General features: G+C 45.9%; 1 protein-coding gene across 2 annotated transcripts in view; it reads left to right on the top strand.

Moving 5' to 3' along the window:
• Positions 1-27,224, top strand: part of THADA (THADA armadillo repeat containing) — a 782,712-nt gene that overhangs the window by 330,976 nt on the left and 424,512 nt on the right. For both annotated transcript variants that reach the window (XM_068233009.1, XM_068233008.1), the window contains one exon: positions 21,178-21,267. In XM_068233009.1, the coding sequence (XP_068089110.1) occupies positions 21,178-21,267 (90 nt within the window). The remainder of the gene's footprint in view (positions 1-21,177; positions 21,268-27,224) is intronic.

Genomic DNA, 27,224 nt, shown 5'->3' with positions numbered 1-27,224 from the left:
CCAGTGTACATCATATACTTTTCATAGTATAAATAACTGAACAAATTGTACATTTGTTGAGAAAATATATAACAATTGAACATTGCTTAAAGAAGCGGAGCAGGATCCATCAGGAGCAGATGAGTTATTTTCGTAAGGGTCTGAGGAAAATGTTCCTTATAAAGGGTCCAGGAAGGTTTTATGGTCCTTAAGATAGGCTATTAGACCTGGAGGACCATATTGTCAGGTGTAGTAAAACCCGTAGTTTTTAATCTTACACATTTTATCATCTGTGTTGGATCAAATATTAATAAGTAAGGTGGGAAAATGTCTCTTTATATAGTTTATGGTCAGTGTGAGGGTTTGTTAATAGTAGTTTCTAGTAATCAGGCAGGTTGGTAGACAGGCGAGGAATAGGGCCATGAGTCCCAGATTCTGTGAAAGCTATTTTCTGTATCTCTTAGTGAGGCGGTTAGTTGTTCCATGGCCCTGCTCCAATTAACTTTCAGAATAACTTCAGAGATATCTGGTGGAGCTATGTTTTTCCATGCTGAGACATCTTTAATCTTTTTAACCGCTTTTGGGCGGTGGTGATTGAAAGCTACGCCATTTAGGGACTGTTCTTTCTGCCAGGGTGTAGACTTCACTCACCGCCGCCGATCGCATCGCTCTCGCCCTGCTGTGGGTATGACGGCAGAGCTCTGTGAGCCTGTCGCGAGACAATTTCAGCAAGGTGAGCCAATCCCATTGGCTTACATTGATCACAGGGTTAGGAGCCAATCAAAACTGCTCCTGACTGACTCACAGTGCTCTGCTATCATAGAGACTGCAGAGTGGGTGGGCTGAGGGAATTGGGTGTGTGGCACGAACTGCGGTAGCGGCGATTCAGTGAGGAGATTTGTCTGTTTGTGTCGGTATCTGGTACCAGCAGTCTCTGGTCATTAAAAGGTTAACATTGAATCTCAAGCACCCAGAAAGCACACTTATCCGGCATCACGTGGTCCCTGTCGGTGTCGGATAGTTGAGACTCTACTGTATGTGAACGACTGAAGATCTGGCGGAGGGTTTTGATTGCAGCATATAACTCGTTTACCAGAGCAGGCTTTGCAGTATCCCAGCTCCCAGCATGCTTTGCTCCAGCCTAGTTACACAGTGGATTCCAGTCTTGTTGTCACTCCTATATGGGCCGAATGTAAACACAGGGACTCTTGAAACAATGACTCAGGCAGAGGGAGGCCGGGACACATCCTGCTCCTGTGTGACCTTGACTGTGTCACTTATCTTTCCTTGCCTCAGGCACCAAAACAAGTACTTTCAGATAACATAATTAAGAAAGCACTTAAAGTGAAACTACATCTTGTTATAGCTGACCTGAGGCAAAGCTACACAAGGTGAGCGCAGAGGTGTGTCTATGCTGGATCCACATACCTCTGTGTGTTGTCCATTCCTCTACTCCTGCTGCCTGGTCTCCATAATCACTCCTTGGAAAATGTGACTTTTGCCTTAACCTTTAAAGAGGAACTGTCGTGAAAAATCTTAAAATTTAAAACACATACAGTTAAGAAGTACATTTCTTCCAGATTAAAACGAGCCATAAATTACCTTTCTCCTATTTTCCTGTCACTTACAGTAGGTAGTAGGTAGTAGGTAGTTTCTTAACATCTTAGTAAGGGGGCTTTTAGGACCATTGTAGTCCCTTACACACCCAATGAGTTCTGGGTCACCATGAGCTTGCTGGTTAGTCTGTGCCTCTCGGATTCACAAGCCCTACTCCATAGAGCCAAATTAATCCATGCCATGCACTGATGAGAATCAAACAATCCGAAACAGTCTGTATGCATGTTGGATTATTATGGCTCTGTACAAATTAACAAGCTGACACATCATTGCATTCCAGCAGTTCTGGAGGTGTGTTTAGCTTCTAAGGGTACAATGGTTAATTTGCATATATTCAGCAGTGTTGCTCTGGGAGACATCTCAAGCTCACTCCAACCTGAATTATCGCAAATTCTTTCTGTTTTAGGAAAGAAAACTTTTGTTTTTCTTAACATCTTAGTAAGGGGGCTTTTAGGACCATTGTAGCCCCTCACACACTCCAATGAGTTCTGGGTCACCATGAGCTTGCTGGTTAGTCTGTGCCTGCGAGTAGGTAGTACAAATCTGACATTCCTGACAGGTTTTGGGCTAGTCCATCTCTCCATAGGGGATTCTTAGCATGGCCTGTATTCTTTATGAAGACATTCATTGAAAAAGATTTATACGATGATGCTGACCAGCCTCCCTGCTCACTGTACACTTTTGGGCAGTTGGACGGAGCAACTGCCATTCACTAAGTGCTTTTGAGAATAAAGAAATCCCTGTGACCCCCCCCCCCCCCCCCCCAATATGAGGAGATGGGCTAGTCCAAAACCTGTTGCTCCTGTCAGATTTCTACTACATACTGTAAGTGACAGCAACATAGGAGAAACATAATTTATGGCTCATATTACTCTGGAAGAAATGTACTTCTTAATTGTATATGTTTACAAATATTTTACGTTTTTCGAGAGAGGTCCTTTAACTATTTGCAGACCAACGCAGTTGAAATCTACGTCCTGCATGTGGCTGCGCAGATCTGACAGGTCATAGATTTTAATCATCCCGCCGCGCAGTCACGCCGCTCCTGCCGATCGTGCCGGTTTCTCCCTGCCGCAATTCACGTCTATATGACGGCTCCTGGCCCTGTCATCACTGTAAGACAATCCCATTGGCTTACATTGATAGGCAGGGACAGGAGCCAATCAAAGCGGCTCCTGACCAGCCCACAGCACTCTGCCGTCATAGAGACGACAGAGAGAGGAACCTGTGGCGGGTACAGAAGGGCGGGAGCAGCGAATTATTGTGGCGAATCCTCAGGAGGCGGCGTTGTACCGTATTAGCAGTCTCTGATCCAGAGACTACTGATATGGAAATGGTTAAAGTAGGTGAGTGTTTCTAGTGAAAGTGTAGTCCAGTGTAAGTCTTCCCAGAACTGGTGATAGTGTTCCTCTGACTGCTCCAAGCTCTTGGGCTCTCCTGACTCCAGCAAGTTCCTGACGGTTTTGTGGTTCTATTTTTGCAGCCGTGAGTCCCGTCTTATCAACACTGCACCGATGAGCTGTCGCTTCTTTATCTGACGCCGCTCCGCAAAGCAATTGTCATATCTCTATTTGCTCTGAGCAAGCAAAAAGTGCTGTATAACTGACTTATGGCTGACTCTCTGTATGTAGGACTCGGCCTGCGGAGGAGGGGGGGGTGACCTTGTCTCCTTTTCTTGCAAGCATAATATTCAATTTATTAATAGTGTTAAAGTCAATTATGCCTTCTTAAAGGAGAACTCCGTGGTGTCACGGGATTATGCATTTTTTTTTAAAATAATACAGTATCTAGTCTACATTGTTTCTGGCAATGGTTATTAGCCAGAGTCCTTAAAGCGGAACTGTAGAGAGAAAATAAACACATTGTTTCACTTACCTGGGGCTTCCCCAAGCCCCCAGCAGCTGTCTTGTCCCGCGCCGTTACTGCCCGAGCCTCCGTCCTCCCGCCGCTCCGTCCCGTACCTCGACTTGTAAGTCGATGCCAGCACAGCCCTGCCAAGCGTATCCTTTCTTCGCGTTCCCCCTCTGCAATAGCGGGGAACGCGAAGAAAGGATACACGTGGCCAGAGCCGCGCAGGCACAGTGGCCTGGCGGAGAAACCGAAAGTAGCTGGCGGCGGGAGAACGGGCTTGCCGAGGAGCGGCACGGGACAGGGCGGCTGCTGGGGGCTTGGGGAAGCCCCAGGTAAGTGAAACACTGTTTATTTTCTCTCTACAGTTCCGCTTTACGCGAAAATAAACTTATGAGATAGTGAACTAAAAACTTCACTAGTTATCTATGCAAGAGAGCCTCTCTGAGCTCTACAGGTGCGTACACACGCACTACAAAAGGTAACGACGGGTCTGCCGGACCCTCCCGCTGGGCGGTCTTTTAGCAGACAGTAGCGCATGTGAACGCGTGTCGGCGGACTGATAAGGCTGTTTCTGAACAATCCGCTGAGCGGATTTACTGTTACTGCATTTCCTGTTGAGCCTCAGGTGCTTTTTGATTGTATGTGTACTACTAATGGTTATCAGAACAAAATAAGCATAGGATAGTGTCTCATACTCCTCTTTTATGTTGAAGTGCTGAAGTTTTAAGACTGTGCATTCTAAACAGCAGCCATGACAGTCTGATGTAAAGTCTGCTTCATTCAACTGGGGTGTAACTACATCTCAAAAGGCCTCCCCCCTGCAAAACTTTTAGGGGCCCACCTAAATTCAGAACACACACACCCTCCCCTCCCCAGAGGCATGGAGGAGGAGCTCAGATTTCTACCTTCCTTCTCTTTTATGTTTATTTCCTTTTAAACAATGCAGATTACCTGGTTCTCCCCTTGATCCTCTGCCTCTAATATATTTATCCATAGACCCTGAACAAACATGTAGATGAGATGTTTCTGACTGAAGTCTGACTGGTTTAGCTGCATGCTTGTTTCAGGTGTGTGATTCAGACATTACTGATGCCAGAAAATCAGCAGGACAGCCAGGCAACTGGTATTCTTTAAAAGGAAACAAATATGGCAGCCTCTATATCACACTCACTTCAGGTGTCCTTTAAAAAGAACAACTTTATGCCTTGACAGAATTTTTATTTTTAGCACAAGAAAAAGTAAAAATCTGACCTAAGTAAACAAAACACTTCTCCTTTTCAGCACCTTAAGAAAACACATTGAGAGCTTGCGGGGCTGTAAAATAAATTGTTGAGTAGAAGGCTGCTCATTGTAGTCCGCCGGCTCCGTCAGATGAATCAGCTGTAACTAACGTTCCTGGACGTTCTTATTGCCGTCTTTTTTTACGAGTTCTAATAAGAGACGTATCAGTCAGATCCTGTGTAAATATTCACCAGCCTAATACATAAAAGCGCCCTTTATGCCCCCTTGTTGTGTTCATGATTTTCAGGCTAGATTTCCCATAATCCCGTTGTGCGTTGCCTGGTGACTGCCAGTTCAGACTTGAATGAAATGTGCAGATTCCTTCACTAAAGTCGTTGAAAGGACAGTTCTTGATGTCCATGATAACCAATCATATTCTTCACTTCAATTACCTATGCTGCACTGGAAACCTAACTGCGCCAATTAATAGTACAATCTCACGAATGATCGATTGATCGGGTACTGTTAGTGGACTAGGAACGATTGTTCTATAGATCGTTTTGCCAATCCGAATTTCAGATTGATTCTTTTAGTCTGATTGGATTGCTTATCATTTTCACCTGCGTTGGTGGGCCGTTGGTAAGCCCAAACTATCAGAAGAGAGTGCTCCATCCTGATACTGCTAGACCTTTCCGCAGCCTTTGAGACGGTTGACCATGAAATCCCGATAAACAGGCTACAGGAATACTGCGGCATTGATGGCATAGTTCTTCAGTGGTTCCAATCCTTCTTGAGTGGCAGAACCCACAAAGTGTCTATGAGGCCCTTCCTGTCCACCTCTGTACCACTTAAGTATGGGGTGCCCCAGGGCTCAATCCTCTCTCCCCTGCTTTTCACGATTTACATGTTACCGCTGGGAAAACGAATCCAAAAACATGGCCTGACATACCACTGCTATGCAGACGACACCCAACTATATCTTTCCTTCAAGCCTGGTGTGACAGACCCAACTCTAACTATAAACGCCTGCTTACGTGAACTACAGCAATGGATGAATGACAACTGGCTGAAACTAAATGCAGACAAAACTGAAGTCCTTCTGATTGGAGGGCAGAGCATGATAACAAAACAACTTAACTTGCAGTCTTCACCACTGGGAATAGGAGGCATGGATCTACGCAGCTCTGATCATGTGCGTAGCCTGGGAAGACTAATTGATGGGAATTAAACTTCAGAACTCACATATCTGCTGTGGTGAAATCATCCTATTTTCACCTGAAGAACATTGCAAAAATCAAGCACCTCATCCCCCAGAAGATCTGCCAACCTTAGTTTATGCCTTCATTACAATACGACTGGACCATTGCAATGCTCTCTACACTGGCCTTCCAAAAAAGGTCTTGCACTGCCTACAGCTGATACAGAATACTGCTGCCAGACTGCTAACCAACCAACCCCGTCACTGCCACATAACGCCAGTCCTGCATTCCCTTCACTGGCTACCTGTAGGATGGAGGGTCCTATTCAAGATCGGCCTACTGACATTTAAATCCCTAAATAATCTAGGCCCTGGATACATTTGACTTTTTAACATAAACCTTTATATAAAGGATGAATTCTAATTCTAATTTTCCTTTTTCCATTGTCTGGGGTACTTATTCAGGACTAAACATTAAAGTTTTTCTGCTCTCTGGTGAATTTTTCCTTATAACTTATAAGAAGTTAAAAAAACCTGTGTGTGGCTGCACAAATATCCCTGACAGTGATATCAAGTAAGAAGGTCATTATTACTATGTATGGGAGCTGGATAGGCATAAGGTGCAGCAGATAACCATGAAATAGTTACAGTAACTCTTCAGACCTGGATTTTTAACTTAAATCTTTAAAACCCAGTGGCGTAACTAAGGAGCTTTGGGCCCCGATGCAAGTTTTACATTGGGGCCCCCCATGCACTCTATACATAACAATTGACATGATGCACCAAAACCTACCAATGGCAACTACAGTGTCAGGGGTGCAAGAAGGGGATTGGTAGCAGTTTGTTACTGATTATTACTATTCAAAGTATCTATAGAAGTGATTATTATGAGCACAGGACCAATAGAAAGCTAATACTGCAGTTCAGGGAGGGCCCTTTGGGGCCCCTCTGGCCCAAGGGCCCCGATGCGGTCGCGACTTCTGCACCCCCTATTTCTACGCCCCAGTTAAAACCAAAATACGATTTAGATTTTCGGACAGTACTTTTTAGGATTAGCTTCACTGTAAGGCAGGGAACACGCTACATGCATTTTTGTGTGTTTTGCCGCTAAGGGCAAATGTGCATGATTCTACAGGCTATTGAAGTCAATAGCCTTGCACAGGAAATGCGTGCATTGCTGCCTGTTCGTTCACGTTTGCGTTTTTTTTTTCCTTTTTCCAAACGCGCAGTTTTCTTCTTTTTACCACACGCTCGCATACAGTAGATGCCGCCATAAACGTGGAAACGTATGTGGAAAAATGTGCGCATTGAACGTGAACGCAAAATCCCGATGGAACCCTGGAATCACAGGGGAAATCGGCCCTGCAAGTGCGTTCCCTGCCTGAATGTGTACTTTGAAGCCATAAAGATGAAACCAATCCTACTGATGCTGTAATAAATGAAAGCACATCGCTGTCATGTCAGCACATCTGAAATGGATGTACTGTACTTTTCCAGCATCTCAGAGGCTTCCTGACTGATGGGGCTGAATTGGAAGCGGATGTGGAACGTATGGGACTAGATGAGATGCTTTGAAGCACGCCGGTAGTACATGAAGGCTGTACATAATGTCCCCCCCACCATGCGGCAGAAGTCCTAGAACGTTCTTGTGTGGCATGTTAGACGTTCTGTACACAGTGGCCTGACTGAGACATGTGCTTCCTCTCCATGGCGACCGTGCCACACGTCATCATCAGAAGGAGCCACACTTCCTCCTGACACCACGCTTTCACCTTCCCTACTGCAGCTGGTCCTAGAAGAATGACTCCCATGCTGTGTTCCCTTTGGTTGGTACAGTCGTTCTGTACACAGCGGCCTAGCTGAGACATGTGCTTCCTCTCCATGGCGACCGTGCCACATCATCAGAAGGAGCCACACTTCCTCCTGACACCACACATTCACCTTCCCTACTGCAGCTGGTCCTAGAAGAATGACTCCCATGCTGTGTTCCCTTTGGTTGGTACAGTCGTTCTGTACACGGTGGCCTGACTGAGACATGTGCTTCCTCTCCATGGCGACCGTGCCACACGTCATCATCAGAAGGAGCCACACTTCCTCCTGACACCACACATTCACCTTCCCTACTGCAGCTGGTCCTAGAAGAATGACTCCCATGCTGTGTTCCCTTTGGTTGGTACAGTCGTTCTGTACACAGCGGCCTAGCTGAGACATGTGCTTCCTCTCCATGGCGACCGTGCCACATCATCAGAAGGAGCCACACTTCCTCCTGACACCACACATTCACCTTCCCTACTGCGGCTGGTCCTAGAGGAATGACTCCCATGCTGTGTTCCCTTTGGTTGGTACAGTCGTTCTGTACACAGCGGCCTAGCTGAGACATGTGCTTCCTCTCCATGGCGACCGTGCCACATCATCAGAAGGAGCCACACTTCCTCCTGACACCACACATTCACCTTCCCTACTGCGGCTGGTCCTAGAGGAATGACTCCCATGCTGTGTTCCCTTTGGTTGGTACAGTCGTTCTGTACACAGCGGCCTAGCTGAGACATGTGCTTCCTCTCCATGGCGACCGTGCCACACGTCATCATCAGAAGGAGCCACACTTCCTCCTGACACCACACATTCACCTTCCCTACTGTGGCTGGTCCTAGAGGAATGACTCCCATGCTGTGTTCCCTTTGGCTTCTGAAATGAAAGTCTGAGTACACCCGAGGAGCTTAACCCTTTAGCAGCCAACTTATTTAGAGACTTGCAAGTGCTTCAGACCAATTTATTTTAGCACTTTTTTTAATTTCTTATTTGTTACATTTCCTTGTTTGTAATTAGTACTGCTGTTATGTGTATTTATGGCCACGTGTCACTAGGGGGCAGTGTGAGACAATAACAGAGGACTTCTGCTTTCAGTTTCTGTATTTTCTGCTAGCAGAGAGAGAGATCAAAGCATTCCAAGAATTTCCAGCATAATGAGTTCTGCTGACTGAGGTCAAAAGCAATCCCCCTTTTCTCAAACGAGATAAATCTATTGAAGTGGCTGATGGGTTTATATAGAGGGCAAGATATGATTTTTTAATCCTGTTGTTGGGCATCATAAATTTGTTTCCATTCCACTCTTTTTATACCCCCCCCCCCAACTAACCTAACGCTGAAAACACCCCTCCCCCTCAGTGGCGTAGTAATAGGGAGTGCAGAGGTTGCTACTAAGGGCGCTTTTGCCTTTTTTTTTTTGTAAGTATAGCGATTTTCAAAATCACCCTAAAAGCACTTGTGCAATGATTCCCTATGAGAGTGTTCACACCTGAGCGGTTTGATTCTGATCCGCTCACTACTGTACTATTTTTGGGACGATCTGCCTCAATGGAAGGTATAGGGAAATCGCAACACACTTGAAAACGCTTTGTATAGTGATTTCCCCAGCGCTTTCATGAATAAATATACTGACATCAGGAAGTGAAAAAAGGCAATCGCTCTGCAAAAGCGCAAATAAAATCGCTTTCTAAAAAGTCGCAGCGTGCAGGCTAAAAAATATCGCACACAAAATTGAAAACCGATGGCGTCAGCGATTTTGATTTTAGATGTCAGCAAGGCCTCACAAAGAAATGTTTTTTTCTGTAATGGTTATTATGCTGTCGCTTATCTTTTAGAGCAGAGAGGAAGTTCTGAGTTCAGGTTCGCTTTTAAGAGAACCTGTAACAAAAAAAAGTTCCTCTGGTGTGTATTCACCTTGGGAGGGGGAAGTCTCAGGGTCCCAATGAGGCTTCCCCCTCCCCTGTATCTGCAGGCAATCCAGCGCTGGCTCCCCCGAAGTCTCCGGCTATCCTGGCTCGACAAGCCTGACAAGCTACATTTATTCACCTTCCCTGGCTCCAGCAGGGGGCGCTGGCGGAGAAATAGCCAATCTCTGGGCAGCACGGTGGCGTAGTGGTTAGCTCTCTCGCCTTGCAGCGCTGGGTCCATGGTTCGAATCCCAGCCAGGGCACTATCTGCAAAGAGTTTGTATGTTCTCTCCGTGTCTGCGTGGGTCTCCTCCGGGCACTCCGGTTTCCTCCCACATTGCAAAAACATACGGATAAGTTAATTGGCTCCCCCTAAAAAAAAATTGGCCCTAGACTACAGTACTTACACTACATATTATAGATATATGGCAATGGTAGGGATTAGATTGTGAGCTCCTTTGAGGGACAGTTAGTGACAAGATATATATATACACTGTACAGCGCTGCGTAATATGTCGGCGCTATATAAATACTTAATAATAATAATCTCCATCAGGTCCGCTTCTAGACTATGAATGCATTTTGCAGGAACGGATGTTTTGCAGATACTGATCTTTTGTGTCTGTACAGCATCTGTGTGGGCAGCATCTTGCAAAGATTTCTATCTGATGGGGAGTTCAGCTCCATAGAATAGACTGTGTAGGTATGGCTCTCATACTACATGGAAGGGGGTAAGATTGGTCTGTGATCTTTCATTTTCTAAAGACTTTTATCTCAAGTGTGTATGTATTACTGTATATTCCTGCGTATAAGACTACTTTTTAACCCTTGAAAATCCTCTGGAAAGTCAGGTGTCGTCTTATACGCCGGGTGTCATTGATGTCGGGTGATACGCCCTATCCTGTTACCGCCTCTCAGACCTCCCTGCTGAGGGAGCGCAATCTATTCTTCCATACCGCTCTGATAAACAGGTAGACAAGGAGAGCTGACCAGTCTGCTTAAGGAGAGTTGACCAATGCAACAAGTCAATTGACTATATACTGTTATATACTGTGTACCACATACAGTACAGCACCAGTAGCTGTTCATACACAGCACCAGTACATGATTTTTTTATTTTAATTTTAATTTTGTGTGCGTTGGAAGCGGGGTAGTCTTATACGGCGAGTATATCCCAAACTCTATATTTTAACTGGAAAAGTTGGGGGGTCGTCTTATACGCCCAGTTGTCTTATACGCTGGAATATATGGTATTATTAATATTTATTGTATTTATAAAGCGCCAACATATTACGCAGAGCTGGACAATAAATATATACAATGATACAAGGATGACAGACATAACAAGGTTATACAACATAGAACAAAGTTATACATGCAAATTGTACAAGATACACGATCATGTGATGTGGGCTGGTTAGGTAGGCCCAGTAATACAAGTACAGGCTGTCATAGGGAAGGAGCACATGATCATGTAGAATACACTAGGGAAGGGAGAGGGTACAAGATACATGATCATGTGATTTGGGCTGGTTAGGTAGGTCCAGTAATACAAGTACGAGGCTGTCATAGGAAAGGAGCACATGATCATGTAGAATGCACTAGGGAAGGGAGAGGGTACAAGATACATGATCATGTGATTTTGGCTGGTTAGGTAGGTCCAGTAATACAAGTACGAGGCTGTCATAGGAAAGGAGCACACGATCATGTAGATTACACTAGGGAAGGGAGGACCCTGCCAGAGGCTTACAATCTAAAGGGTTGGGTGGAAACACTAGGTGGGGCTGTGAAATATTCAGTAGAGTTACTGTGTGGTAGGAGGTGGGTAGGCCATCCTAAAGAGGTGGGTTTTGAGGGCTTGCTTGAATGTGTTGAAGGAGGGAGCAAATCTGATGGGCGGTGGAAGAGCGTTCCAGAGAGTGGGGGCGGCTCTTGAGAAATCCTGAAGGTGGGCATGGGAGAGGGAGATGCGTGGGGTGGTGAGGCAAAGGTCGTTGGAGGATCGGAGGGGGCGACCTGGTGTATACCTGAGAACAAGCTCCGAGATGTAGGTAGGGCAGGTTTTATGCACAGATTTATATGCCAGGCATAGAATCTTGAAAGCTATCCTGAAACGGATAGGGAGCCAGTGCAGGGATTCACAGAGGGGAGATGCGGAGCGGTGCGAAGAATGGATGAGCATAAACACCCCGTGAGCAGCAATCTACACAATCTGTGGCGTTTGACCTATCGGCCTCTACGATCAGAATGACGCATCTCTCTGTCTCTGACGGGCTTGCGGTTCAATCAAACCGATAAGGCGACAGAATCTCTGACATATGTGCAGACAGACTGATCTCTCTATACGTCTCTGCATAATTCTTCTACATGGCGCTTTATTCATAATCACCTGACCAAGAGGCCTGTGGCTTATAGAAGAACTTGGGGTACGTGCCAGAGCTTGCGTCTGAGCCTTATCGCTTTGTGTCTCTTCCTGTATGAATCAACACTGATGCTTATCTCTCTTGTGTGTTCTTTGTAGGAGTTTTTTTTCTCTCTTTTTTTTATAGTTGCCTTCTCATGCATTGCTCGGGGTTAATCATTCCAAGCGATCTGCTTTTATGGTGTACTTGATGTATAAGCAGATACAGATGACGTTTATGTTAAAGGAGCAGAGCCGTGTGTGCTGTGCCTTGGCGCAGGGCCGCCGCAGTCTGATACGGAACGCAGCGAACGCTCTCCGGAGGGCGGCTTTGTTGTCGGAGCTCTCGTTACATACATTGCTTGCAAGCGATGACAAGTGTCTGCCCCGTGCGAAGCTTAGTTACTTGTAATTAGTGTGAGTTATACGGTGATGGGAACAGACGAGATTCCCATGCTGCGTTTGGTAGAGAGCGCCGCATCACACAGTCGCCAACGGAAATCTACAGACGGTTTGTGAAATAGACCCATCGAGGAGTTTTATTAGGCTTGGGAAGAAAAGTCTGGTAAATTGGCCGTTATTTAAAAAACACATTTGTAGAAACAAAACAAAAACGCGCTAGCAAAAGCGTAACCATTCATAAAATAACCACTAATAAGGCTTGCAAAAAATCTGCTTAGGGTCCTTTTACACTTTAGGGCCCATTCACACTAGAAATCGGTAAACGCAAACGCTGAGCGATTTTCTGGCGTTTTTTCCTAGTGATTTCCCAACGATTTTTTACTGTATAGATGGCGTTTTTCCAGTATTATTTCCGCGATTAGCGTTTTGCGTTTTCTAGTTCAGTATAAGCCTGCAGAATCGCTCAGATAATGCTGCAGGCAACGAGTTTGCGTTTCGGCTAATCGCGTAGATGAGAACACTTCCATATACTTTCATTGTACACGTGTTTTTCAAACAGCTATCGATTTTCAGCTATACTGAAATCGCTCTGTGAACGGGCCCTAAACTGCCTAAAGACTGCGTGACGCCAATGGAATCGTGACCACGGCGACAGCCTCAGGACCGCCTTAAGGTGGCCACACACGATACAATAAAATGATCCGATTTCACGGCAATTCGATAAAAACGATCGGTACTCCCGAAAAAATTGAAAGCTTTTTTTCATGCGACTGATCGGATTTCCCGTTTTTTTTCGATTTTTATCTATCCGGAATGCCAGATATTTTTCTTCAATTTCTCTAAAGATTGTATGGTGTGTGTTAGATTGTCAATTTATTAATATACACACTCAAGCAATTTTCTCAGAGTTTTCAATCATTTTTATCATAATTGGGGAACAATTTAACATAGGTGTGTGGTACATTGGTCATATTTTTGAAATGTTACAATCAGTCAGAAAAATTGATTGCAATTCTTAAATTGAACAGATATTTAAAAAATTGTATGGTGTGTGGCCACCTTTATGCTTACTGGCGTCAAGTCCTGGGGGTGGACTTTTCAGGAGATTGCGCGCGTTGAAGCGTGTGCATATTTGCTTGGAAGGCTCTGCTCTGCCTTTAGTTTTCCAGTAGCGATCGCCACTCTGTGACTGTTAAACGGCAAAACCGCTGTCTATTTAGTTAGTACAGCGCTGCGATCTACAGCAACGCTGTACTGGGGACAGCCGTGTGACACTTGCTCAGTGATGTCAGTCCAGGTCTACTGTGCATGCGCAGAAGACCCAGACTGATCGCAGCTGAGCGAGTTACCGGGGCTGATCGCGGCGGACGGCGAGGGAATCACGTGTTTATGTTGCTGGCGGAACCCCCAGGTAAGTATTGATTCTTTAGTTTAGCTGATCTCTGGTTTTATTCAAGATGATATGAGGCCCTAGGCAAGATGGCAGCTTCTGCCCACAGCTGAATGTCACCTGGCTGTTTTAGTAAGATTTGGTCGGGGCCAGCATCCATCAGGCCCCTAGACTCTTTCCATGCCCTAGGCAACTGCCTAGGTTTGCCTTGTGGATGATCCTGGTCTGCCTGCACAGCAGCAGCCCCCCATTTGTGGCAGCCCCCTTATTATGTACATTAGCGCCTATCCCCATGTAAGAGTGCTGTATCTTCTCCTCCATGTGCAGCACCCGTGTGACTCTTTGTTTCATCTACAGCCCCCTCCCCCATGTACAACCCCCTCCCCCATGTACAGCCCCCTCCCCCATGTACAGCCCCCTCCCCCATCTGCATCCCCCCTCCCCTTAGGCAGCAGCTCATCTAATGCCTAATGCACACAATGAGATTCACTGCCAGATTGACAATCTCCAGCATGTCCCATCTGATTTCCGATCGATTTTACATAGAAGTGAACAGAAAATGTAATGGAAATCAGATGGGACATGCTGGAAATAGTCGATCTGGCAGTAAATCTACAAGAAAATCTCATGGTGTGTATTAGGCATTAGGGCCCATACACACAGCCAGGGACGGATTTACCATAAGGCACTGTAGGCACGTGCCTACAGGCGCCTGATGATGGAAAGGTGTCTAACTCCTCTCCCCTAGTGCCTCCTCTCCCTCCTTCCCTATGCAGAGTCCTGATGAGAGTGTAAATGACAAGGTACTCACCCTGCTCTCTGCATTCCACTAACGAGATCTCCCTTCAGTGGGGGCATCTCTCGCTACCTGATACTGATGGTACTTCTGGCTAGCTAATACTAAGGAGCACCGGTAGTTACCTATGATGGGCAAGGGAAGTAAGGGAGAAGTGGCAGCTGGGTCAGCCAGCACCCTTGCAGTGCAGCTTGGTGGGGTTTGTAGGTTCATGGAGGGTGGAGTCTAGGGTGCCAGGACATCTGTGCCTATAGGCTCCAGTGATGTAAATCCGGGCCTGCATGCATGGAGGGCGGAGTCTAGGGTGCCAGGACATCTGTGCCTATAGGCTCCTGTGATGTAAATCCAGGCCTGCACACAGCGTACAAACGTCTGTACAGACACGTGTTGAGCGATGGTTCGTGCGATCGTTCATTCGTGTGGACACGGCAAGTGACAAAGACTGTCAGTAGACTGTCAGCAGACACAGCCATGTTTGAGCGATTCATCTGGTGACTCTCTTGTGACTTTTGTCTCACGAGCCGTCGCTCAGTCTGTTGGTGTCCTGTCGTGTGTAGAAAAGTCTTCTACAGACAGCAGAGTCGCTACCATAGTACCATATCTCCCAACTGTCCCTCTTTTGGAGGGACAGTCCCTCTTTGGGAGCTCTGTTCCTCTTTCCTCCTCATTTGTCCCTCTTTCAGGACTTTGTCCCTCTTTCTATTTACATTTTTATATTTTTCTACTGAAAAATGTGTTTGGCTCTAAACTTTATTCCCATCATTTAAATTGATATATTTCTAATTTTCAAATGTTAATATCAAGGAAAATGAACCAGGATAGAAAGGACCAGTGTGGTTTGAGTTATAAAACACATTTCTCTTATCAAATCTTTATGGTATTCATGACTAGGGGTGTGACAGGGGCGTGGCTTAAGTGTCCCTCTTTCTTATCTCAAAAAGTTGGGAGGTATGATAGTACTACTACTATATGTAGTCTGTGGTAGACAGCTTCCGTCGTGTCTTCACTCTTTCTATTATCACGTGTGTACAACTGTGGCAAACTCAAACTGTCGCTGCCATAAATATGCTGTTGTCTCTTGTCTGTTTGTCGCTGCTTCACAACTACAGACAAATGTATGCCGTGTGTATGGGCCTTTAGCAGAAACCTGTCCCAGTAAGGCGGCCCTTTGAACAATGCACCCCCGGCATGTGACCAGTCTGATCTGACTCAGCAGGAAAAACCTCACAAAACACTTGACCTGCGCTAGCCTGAGAGCTACTTCAGCTTTTCAAGTGTTCTCATTCTCCCTAACCACCTGTCCCACGGGAGCCAGCCTCCAAGCCACGTTTCATAAATATATAGTTACGTTACTTAAGTTTTAACCAACACTGATGGGGCGGAGGAGAATGGCGTTTTTGTTTCCTGCCCAAATGAAGGCCTAAGCAGAAGGATCGAGTTTAAAGACGGCAAACGAAAAGAGAAAAAATGTGGTACTTTGGCGTAAGTGTCTAAATTACAGTAAATTGCAGAAACGCAAAGCAGAAGTATCATCAGCTGCTCACATGGGATTGTCGTGGGAAAGACGACCCTTAGAAGCAGTCATTAAGCTGTCACGTGTACAGCGGTATTTTATACTTGCCATAGAAGCCCCCCCCCCCCCCCCCCCCGGTAATGCAGAAGGCTGATGAGTGAACCACGGACGCTGACACGCCAGTTTCTGCATATGGTGCGGTGTTTGTTCAGGAGGTATTTGGTTAGCCGCCACAAAACAAACACTGATGGTTGAGGCCGAGCAGAATTATCTGGGTGAAAGCCGCCGTATCATATGGTAGAAGCTACTTTATTTTTGTTTTTTAAAGTATTAATGTAGTTCTACTTAAAGGGACACTGTAGGGGGGTCGGGGGAAAATGAGTTGAAGTTACCCGGGACCTCTAATGGTCCCCCCCACAGACATCCTGTGCCCGCACAGCCACTCACTGATGCTCCGGTCCCCGCCTCTGGTTCACTTCTGGAATTTCAGACTTTAAAGTCTGAAAACCACTGTGCCTGCGTTGCTGTGTCCTCGCTTCCGCTGGTGGCACCAGGAGCATACTGTGCAGGCCCAGTATAGTCTGTATCTGCTCCGTGCACTCCTGGTGACATCAGCGGGAGCGAGGACACAGCAATGCAGGCGCAGTGGTTTTCAGACTTTAAAGTCTGAAATTCCAGAAGTGAACCAGCGGCGGGGACCTGGAGCATCGGGGAGTGGCTACGTGGGCACAGGATGTCTGCGGGGGACCATTAGAAGCCCCGGGTAAGTTCAACTCATTTTCCCTCGACCCCCCCTACAGTGTCCCTTTAAAGCAGCAGGGGCAACCATTCTATCCCAGAAAAAAAAACCACATATATAAGTAGATAAATGCTTGATTTACTTACATAACATACGGTATGTATTGTACTGTCCACATTTTCATTTCAGTGAATTTTATATACTAAATAAAGAGAAACCTGTTCCAGGCATTTTCCATCTTTACTGCCCCTGACTAAAGCCAATCCTGATGTTATTTTCTCCTGCCTGAAATGGTGTATGCATTGCCAGCCCTCCTCCCCACTGACCCTCTGTACTAGAAAGTGCACTGTCATATCTAGCTTGCTTTATAAACACGTGAGCACAGCACAGATCATATTTCAGCAGCTTCTGCAGGGGAGTGAAGTGTATCAGTGAGGAGCAGGAATGTGGGGGGAGAGGAGATAACAAGCTTCCCACTCCCTGGCAATGTACCAGAATAGAGCGGGGGTGACTGAGATAAGATTCATTACAGCAGAAACATTTATGATTATATTGGAATGCTTGCCATACAGACTGCATGTAGACTACATAATAAACAGGGCAGTGGGTAAATGGAATTTGATTTTATGGCTGGCAATCCCACTTTAAAGGGGAACTCTGGGATAGTAAAACTTCCTTGTACATATTCCTGACCCTTGTGTGGGCTTACTTTAAAAAAAATAAAAATAAAAAAAAAAGAATTTGCGATTGCTGTAAGGGCTCTTTTCCACTAAGAAACACTATCGCAATTGAGATTGCACCACCATCAAGTTTCTTTCTATCTCCTCTACCATGATTCCGATGCGATCCAGCGTATGTATGGTGTGATTGGGGCGCGTTTCTGATTCCTGACAAGAGGAGGGAAAAAAAGAAAGGGTTGAAAAATATTTTGAATTGCCGAATCGTGGAAAAATTGCGCCATCGCTATATGATTTTTCTGCTTGAGGGCATGAAAAATGCAAAAGGCACAGCGATTGAAAAATCACGTCACAAACACGGAGCACTAATGGAAACATCGCTGTGCGGTTTCCATTAGGTGAGTGAGCATTTTATCATCCGAAAGTGATCGGAATCGCATTGCAAAACGCACTAAAAATTTTAATCACAATATTATCTTTCCACAGTACATGGGTTACAATGCGATTGTCGTGTGTTTTACAGCACAAATACATTTGCAGTTTTTGATGAAGGGGGGAGGGTTAACGTGGTAAAATAACATTTATACTGCTGGATTGCTAGAAAATTGTGTAGCACTGCAATAACTGCGATATTCCTGCACTTACATTGACCTGACCCAAACGGCAATGCAAGAATAAGGCGGCATGCACTGTGCTGGTACAAATCACATCGCACAAGTGGGAAAAAGGCACCACAATTACTATGTTAGTGACCGTGCCCTTGTAATTAGTAGATAGCGATCAATCCAAAAATCGGATTATTAGAAAGGTGATGGTCTTGGCCACCATTTTGCAGCCCAGTTTCAGGATTTTGGGAATCTTCTTACACTGTGGTCTAGGCCATCTTTATGTAGAGTAGCAATTCTTCATTAACCACTTTATCCACTACTACTCCTGCGACTGAATGAGAGCACTATGAAGCATAGCTGGTTAACCACTTTATCCACCACTACAGTATATCTACGTCCTCTGTGACTTCATCTAAGCCATAAGGACGTAGATCTAGGTCTTGTAGGGGAAGCACAGTTGTGCACGGTTGGGCATTGGTCCTGTGCACACCTCTGGCACTACCTGATGGAGCACTAGGTGAAAGGGAATATATGTTCTCTGAGCTAATAAAATTGATTTTTACTATTAAAAATGCTTTTATATTCCTAGTTCATAGTGAAAAATACACTCTGTAGCATTATTTCAGAATCAAATATCCTCACCGTAAATTGTGATAGGAACATAATCTACGGTAAGTTTTGTGATAAATGGTAGAAATTGCCAAACAAAATTTCTTTTTTCTATCTACAGTAGCGCTTTTTATTTTTAAACTGGAATTGGTAAAACTAAGAAATAATATTTTTTTTTCTATTTTTTTTCCCATTAAAATGCATAGAAAACAAAATTGTTCATGGGAAAAAATGCCATACAATGAAATCCTAGTTTGTTTTGAATAAAACAATATATATTTTATTTAGGTGTCATAAGTAAGGATCAAATTATTGCTTATTAAATAGGGACATAGCTAAAATGTCAAAACTGCTCTGGTCCATAAGTGGGAATTGAGCTCTGGGTGCAAAGTGGTTAAAATCCTCAGAATTCTCTGCCTTGGGGTTCCATGTTGAACTTCCAGTGACCACACCTGCTCCCCATTCACACCTGAGACCTCCTTGTAACACTAATGAGTCACCTGAAAATGTCTAAGGCCTTGTTCAGACTATACGCGCTGCCGTGCGCATTTTGGCAGCGCGTATAGTGTGCGACACACAAGAACGGTAGAAGGGCATAGACAGCCCTTCTACCGTTCCCATCATATGCGCTGCGTGGCAGCGCGATTGCGCTATCGCGTGCTGCACGCATTTTTGGGAATCGCAGTGCAGATCCCATTCATTGTAGTGAATGGGATCTGCAGCGCACAGGAGCGCAGATGGCGTGCGATCGGACGCGTTGCGTTCTGATCGCACATCCATCTGCGCTAAATGATGTGAACGAGGCCTAACTGGGCAGAATTCAATTAGGGAGGGGTATACTCACATGTTAGACATTTATGACTGTGGGTTGAGTTATTTTGATGGGACAGCAAATATATACTGTGTGTGTATATATGTATATATATATATATATATATATATATATATATATATATATATATATATATATATATATATATATATATATATATTATTTAAAGAATACCTTTAGTGCACATTGAAATTAAAAATGGGGGGAGCAGGCATGTGTAGTAGGGCTCTCTTCGTAGTTAGTTATTTGTGTTGAAAGACATATACGTCCATTGAGTTCAACCAGTACAAAGTACACCACCAGCCCGCCCCCTCACATATCCCTGCTGATCCAGAGGAAGGCGAAAAACCCTTACAAGGCATGGTCCAATTAGCCCCAAAAGGGAAAAATTCCTTCCCGACTCCAGATGGCAATCAGATAAAATCCCTGGATCAACATCATTAGGCATTACCTAGTAATTGTAGCCATGGATGTCTTTCAATGCAATGTTGTTACTCGTCTCTGCACCTGCTCTAAAACTGCAATATCTTTCCTGTAATGTGGTGCCCAGAACTGAATGTGGCCTTACCAGAGAGTTGGACATGGGCAATATTATACTAGCATCTCAAGAATGCATTTCCCTTTTAATGCATTCCTACATTTTATTTGCTTTAGCTGCAGTGGCTTGGCATTGAGTACGATTATTTAACTTGTTGTCGATGAGTACTCCTAAGTCGATGTCGATGTCCCCAACTGTATCCCATTTATTTTGTATAGTGCTAGACCATTGGTACGACCAAAATGCATGACTTTACATTTGTCAACATTGAATTTCATCTGCCATTTATGTGCCCATATAGCCATCCTATCCAGACACAGGAGACCAGGGTTCAAATCTCGGCTCTGCCTGTTCAGTAAGCCAGCACCTATTCAGTAGGAGACCTTAGGCATGTCTCCCTAACACTGCTACTGCCCATAGAGCGCGTCCTAGTGGCTGCAGCTCTGGCGCTTTGAGTCCGCCAGGAGAAAAGCGCGATATAAATGTTATTTGTCTTGTTTTGTCAGATCCTGTTGCAATATGTCCCTATCTTTCTGAGAGTTGATGATTCTGCACAATGTTGTATCTGCAAAAATAGCAACATTGCTTTGTACTGCATCTACAAGATCATTAATAAATAAATTGAGGAGCACTGGACCCAGTACTGACCCCTGTGGAACTCCACTGCTAACAGTCATGCCCACTGCTGCCCCCGTTCTCCTCTATCCCCCTCCAGTACAGCCTAGCGACCCCCCCATAGTAGTAGTATGCCTGCGCAAAGCGCTCCTAGCCACGACCACATGAACAAGGACACACATCGCAGGGCAGCGCCTGTGCAGTCGGCCACAACCACCCCCACCAGGAAGTAATTTTTTGGGGATCGCTAAGCTGTACCGGAGGGTGAAGAACAGGGGAGTGGTGGGCATGAGGAGAGCCCTCTTAACATGCCTGCTCCCCCTGTATTTAATTTCAATTTGCACTAAGGTAGCCTTTAATTTTTTTGCAACACTATACTACTACTACTGATTATAATAACAGGAAACCTGCTCATGATTTTTGGGGAGAGTTCTATTTCATGGAGCTTTAATTTTTGTGTCTTTTATTTTAATAACAGGATGACAGGAAGAGAATTCTTCTCCAGGTTTCCTGTTCTCTACCCCTTCCTCCTGGAACAACTGGAAAGTGTTGCCGACACGGTTGACAGGTAGGCAGAGCTCACCGCTGTAACCGCCGGTGTCATTATCCGCTTTGTCTATGAGTTGTTGTGAATGTCCGTGTTTTGTTTCCTCCCGGTAATTATGGAGCAGGTATAATTAATATATTAATTATCTGCACAATGACTGTCAGACGGCGTTTGGCTTAATTAGTGCTCTGTTGTCCTATTCACATTTAGGCTCAGCCACAGGCCATTATAAAAGACCAGTAATTAAGCCAATTGTGTCTTCATTGAACAGCTAATAATGTATTTCTTATATACAACTGGCATAGGTACAACAGTTTGGGTTCGTTCTAGTAGGGGGGGTGTCCATGTGCTCGCTTCATGGGCACTGTTTTCACTGTGGACTTGAAATGGGGCGTAAACACATCCATGATCCACAAGAGGGCCCAGCAGAGGTTGTTCTTCCTGAGGCAACTGAGGAAGTTTGGAATCCTGCAAGAGCTGCTGACCAGTTTCTACACGACCACCACACGATCTGTCCTTTGCTCTGCCATCATCTTCTGGTACACGGGCAACATGCAAGCGACAGGCACAAACTCCAGAGAGTAATCGCCGCCGAGATCATTGTGCCACCACCGCTGGATTTCTTCCACACATCCAGAATGAGGTCCAGGGACAACAGGATGACACTTGACCCCTCCCACCCCAGCAGTCCTTTACCTCCTTCCCTCAGGAAGCCGCTAGATGACCATCCTCACCAAAACCTCCAGGCACAGGAACACACCTTCTTCCCCCAAGCAGTCCTCCTCCTAAACTCAAGACCCCTCTTGAATGTAACCTCCTGGACTTCAACCTCAGTACCTTTGGGGTGCGCGTACATACATCCTATACAAACATCTTATATGTACTTATGTTAGGCTCACATCGGTCGCACTGGTCGCAAGTTGTTATGACATATGTTGGGGGTTTTTTTGCACTAAGGAATTACCGTGTGTACCAAAAATAATTCCAGGCGTGGCAGCTGTCGGCCTGTCGCACTTGGCGAATAAAGATGATTCTGATGATTGTGCACCATTGAGACTTTACTGTTCTTCATAGTGCTGTCATCCAGTCACAGGAGGGAGTAGGTTGATGCATTATACCCTAGCAAGTCTATAGTGGCATAGAGGGGCCAATATAGACTTTATTTCATTAAACACAGTATAGACAATATAGTATGTAATGAAAGAAAGTGTCAGAATGAACAGATATAGGCTGTATAGGCGACAGTAGTGGTAGGCGTGGCTCTCTCAAGACGTGGAACCTGAGTGGCTAATGGTCATTTTCAGAGAGTCCTGCATGGGATGGCCACAGCCACTGGGATTGTCTTACCAATCGCAAAGGAATCACACAGTCCACAGTAGAGAGTAACTGGTAGTTGAGACGTGATCGGGAAACAAGCTGGAGGTCCGGACAGACAGCAGGGTGGGCGAGGTTAGTAGACAGATCAAGGCTAAGGCAGGCAGCAAATTAGCATTACCTTAGGCAGTATCCAGGCGGTAGCATTTACATATACAAGATTTCTCACATGCTTCACCCATCCTCTAGAATGTCTTTCCACAACACATCCGTCACTCTCCAACTCTCCAATCTTTAAACGCGCCCTCAAATCTCACTTTTTCTGACAAGCATATGCGCCAACGTAGGACATTCCCCCTTCAACCTCTGGCCAAATTATACTCCTACTGCCTCTACATATGAATATTGTATACTGTCCTACCTCTTCCCCCCCAATTCCCTTAGATTGTAAGCGGGGCTCTCTCACCCTTTTGTCTCTTGGAATTTGTCATACACTTTTTGTCATGTTACTTTTGTCACTGTAATCGCCATTTCTATATTTTGTATATTGGTGTACACCATTGTCTGTATCATTTTGTACCCCATGTTTGTCTCTTACTTTATACAATGCCACGGAATATGTTGGCGCTTTATAAATTAATACGAATGCTACCAGCGCAGTAGCATGTGGGCTGCATGGTAGCGTAGTGGTTAGCACTCTCGCCTTGCAGCACTGGTTCCCTGGTTTGAATCCCAGCCAGGGCACTATCTGCACGGAGTTTGTATGTTCTCCCCGTGTCTGTGTGGGTTTCCTTCGGGCACTCTGGTTTCCTCCCACATTACAAAACATACAGATAGGTTAATTGGCTTTCCCCTAAATTGACCCTGACTAAGATACATACCCTACACTATACATAGATAGGCATGTGACTATGGTAGGGATTAGATTGTGAGCTCCTCTGAGGGATAGTTAGTGACAAGACAATATACTCTGTACAGCGCTGCGGAAGATGTCGGCGCTATATAAATGCTAAACAATAATAATATTGAAAGCTTTGCCAGAGTTGCTGTTGTGAAGGGCTTTTCCCCTCCCTGTAAGGAACGTGTTTGCAGACGTGGACCAGGATGCTCTCGCTGCCAGTCAGCCACTTAATCACTCCACAAAGGCAGCGGTGCAGTCGGCGGTGTTTGGCATTTCTTGGCTTGAGGTAGCGGCCTCAGCCAGGACTCCCACTGGCTTGCAAGCCGGATCCCTGCCGCAGCTATATGCTAATGACGCTCAGACTCATCTCCTGAATTGCCGGCTCACTTCTCTGCGACACGTTCCTGTCACCGGACTCTCTATGCCTATCCCAGCCCTGAATGTCTCACTGCCAAACCAGCCTCACATTATCCCGTGTCATGTCCTCCTATTCTCCATCACTGTCACCTCACACAAAGGCCTGACCTACTTCCCATGCCAGCGTTCAGCGGGGTCATCCTTGACTGTGACCTCTCTGCCCCTATCCCTACCGAACACAAAATGGCACCAAGGTCGGGTTCATGTGTGCTTTATAGATCAGTCTGACATCTGTGGTGATCTCTTTAACTGGCCTTTTCCATTCATACTGGCCCCACCGACTGCCACACAATGGAGGTGCATCTCCTGGGCGGATTCCTAACAAAACCACCAAAACAGGAGACAAAACATCACCTCTCATTGTAAACAAAAAAATAGAACCCCGTATGATCTGCTGAAGTTATCCAGAAGTAAATAGTTATCATACTCCTTCCCCTTTGTCCTTTGACCTCTGGCCAAGTTGCACTCCTACCAGATAACCTAATTTGTCCCCCCCCCCTATTTCTTTAGAGTGTAAGCTTGCAAGGGCATTGCTCTCTCACCCTTTTGTGTCTTGGAATTGGTTAATCACTTTGTATCTTGCAATCTGTTATACATTTTATTCATCATGTTACACTGTTATTACCAATTTTGTATTTTATATCGATTCTGCATTTTGTCACCAAATATGTATTTTGCATATTGGTGTATTCCATTCAGGGCCGGATTTACCATAAGGCAGGGTAGGCATGTGCCTGCAGGCGCCTGATAGTGGAGAGGCGGCTCTCTCCACTCCCCGAGCGCTTCCCTATGCAGAGTCCTGATGAGAGCATAAATGAGAGGTTGCTCTTTCCATTGACGAGATCTCCCTTCAGTCGGGGCATCTCTAGCTACTTAATATTGAGGGTACTTCTGGCTACCTAATACTAAAGGGCACCTGTAGCTACCTATGATGAGCAAGAGAAGTAAGGGAGAAGTGATCGTTGGGCCAGCCAGCACACTTGCAGTGCGGTTTGTTGGGGGTTTGTAGGTTCATGGAGGGTGAAGTATAAGGTGCCAAGACACCTGTGCCTAAAGTCTCCTGTGAGGTAAATCCAAGCCTGATTCCATTTGTCTGTAATATTATGTACCCCATGTTCGTTTCTTACTTTGTACAGCGCCACGGAATATGCTGGTGCTTTATAAATCAATGATAAAACAGAAAAAAGTTCCCCATTTAGATACCTTAGCGGAGGGAATCTCCTGTAAAGTCCAGAGGCTTGCCCCGCCCCCATCGCCTCCACTGATTCAACGCTGGGGCCTCCCGAACCCCACCGACATGGATTTGTCTAGCGGTGCGCACGGCCGCGCTCTCCTCCGTATGTAGAAGCTTTCCAGAGGCGCCAATAGAATAAAAGTCACTTAAACCAGCTTAAAACCGATGGGGCAGTGGTGGACCTATCCCATCCATGCAGACAAATCAAACAAAGGAAGGACTGTGGCATCAACAGTCAAACAACAATTTATTTATACTCCACAGTAAAAATAGGCAATGCATTTCACGGGCTCAATCCCGCTTCATCAGGCCAATCAAAAAGGAGCATACAGCTTATCAGCATCAAAACCACACTGAGCGCTCTCCTCCATAAACAAGGGATGTGGAACACTTTGGATACTAATAAGGCTCCCCCCTGTCCTCCTGTGCAGCACGGAGGCGACGCTGCCCCCCCCCCCCCCCCCGGACAGCAGCACGCGGCGATATTTACCTCTGGGATCCAGCGTAGGTGGCCTGTGCCGTAGAGCAGACCCGACCAGGCTCGGCTGTTTCCGCAGTAGCTCGAGGCTGAGGGGAGGCGGTTCTGCACCTGCGCTGGATCCCAAAGGTAAATATCGCCGTGTGCTCTTCACAAATCGGTGGATTTTTTGGGGATCCATCTCTAAGTCGGGGTTACACAGGAGAATGGGGGAAGTCTCATTAGGATCCAGGGGCTTCCCCCTCCCGAGGTGAGTACCCCCCAGGGACACTTTTCTTAATTACAGATTCTCCTTAATTACCTTTTGCCTCGCTGCTGTAGTTCAGAGTGCCCATGGTGACAGGGTGGCTGCCTGGCAACGCCTTCCGCGAGATGTAATCCATTGATGTGACTATCAACAAGCTCAGATCACTTTAAGGGCCCGTTTCCACTATCGCGAATCCGCATGCGTTGCCCGCATGCGGATTCGCACAGTCAGTACAAGTGGATGGGACTGTTTCCACTTGTGCGTTTCCCCGCACGTTTTTCTGTGCAGAAAAAATCTGCAGGGTAGGGCCCTCAGAATTCGCCTGCGTGTGGAATGCAGGCGAATCGCACGCAATGTATTTAATAGGGAAATCGCATGCGTTTTCCCCATGCGTTTTTTGCCGCGATTTCGCATAGGTATTAATGTTAATTTACACAGGCAGTGACATGGTTAAATTCGCATACAGCCTTACCTATGCGAAATCGCATGCGAAATCGCGGCAAAAAACGCATGCGGAATCGCACCCGCATGCGATTTGCCTGCGGTGATTCGCCGGCGATTCCGCAACGCTATAGTGGAAACGGGCCCTTAAGGGAAGGTCCGAGGAAATTAAAAATAAAATATCCTCTTACCTGGGGCTTCTTCCAGCCCCCTGCATCTGTCCTGTGCTCTCGACCCAGCTCTGGTGGCTCCCGGTCCCCTCCGGTGGCGATGCCGACCTCGCCAGGTCGGCTTCCGCATCGGCTCCCTCTGCACTCCAGCGTGCGGCTCCCAGAGTCACGCTGACGTCATCCGGACTGTACAGCGCAAGCATAGTAGTTCTGCGCCTGCGCTGTACAGTCCAGATGACGTCAGTGCGACTGTGGGAGCCGCTCACGCAGGCGCAGTAGGAAACCTGCGCTGGAGGGGACCCAGGACCACCAGTGTGGAGCGAAGCTGAGTCGAGGGCACAGGACGGCTGTAGGAAGCCCCAGGTAAGTGGATTCTTTTATTTTTAATCTGCTCGGATGTGTCCTTTAAAGGGAACCGAAGTGAGAGATGTATGACATATTTTTTTTTTCCCCTTTAAACAATGCAGATTGCCTGGCTGTCCTGCTGATTCTCTGCCTCTACTAACCCTGATGCTGATCAGATGTCTCTGACTGGAGTCTGACTGGATTACCAACATGCTTGTTTTGGGTTTGTGATTAAGACACTACTAACCTAAAGATCAACAGGGCTGCCAGGCAACTGGTATTGTTTAAAAGGAAATAAATATAGCAGCCACCATATCCCTCTCAGTTTGTCTCCTTTAACCTCCCTGGCGGTAAGCCTGAGAGTAGCTCGGGCTAAGAATTAGAAGCTGGGAGCGGTAAGCCCGAGCTATGATCGGGCTAGCTAAAATGGC

Source organism: Hyperolius riggenbachi, chromosome 4 (genome assembly GCF_040937935.1).
Source record: "Hyperolius riggenbachi isolate aHypRig1 chromosome 4, aHypRig1.pri, whole genome shotgun sequence".
Classification (NCBI taxonomy): Eukaryota; Metazoa; Chordata; class Amphibia; order Anura; family Hyperoliidae; genus Hyperolius; species Hyperolius riggenbachi.
This window is presented reverse-complemented; position numbering and strand designations above follow the sequence as displayed.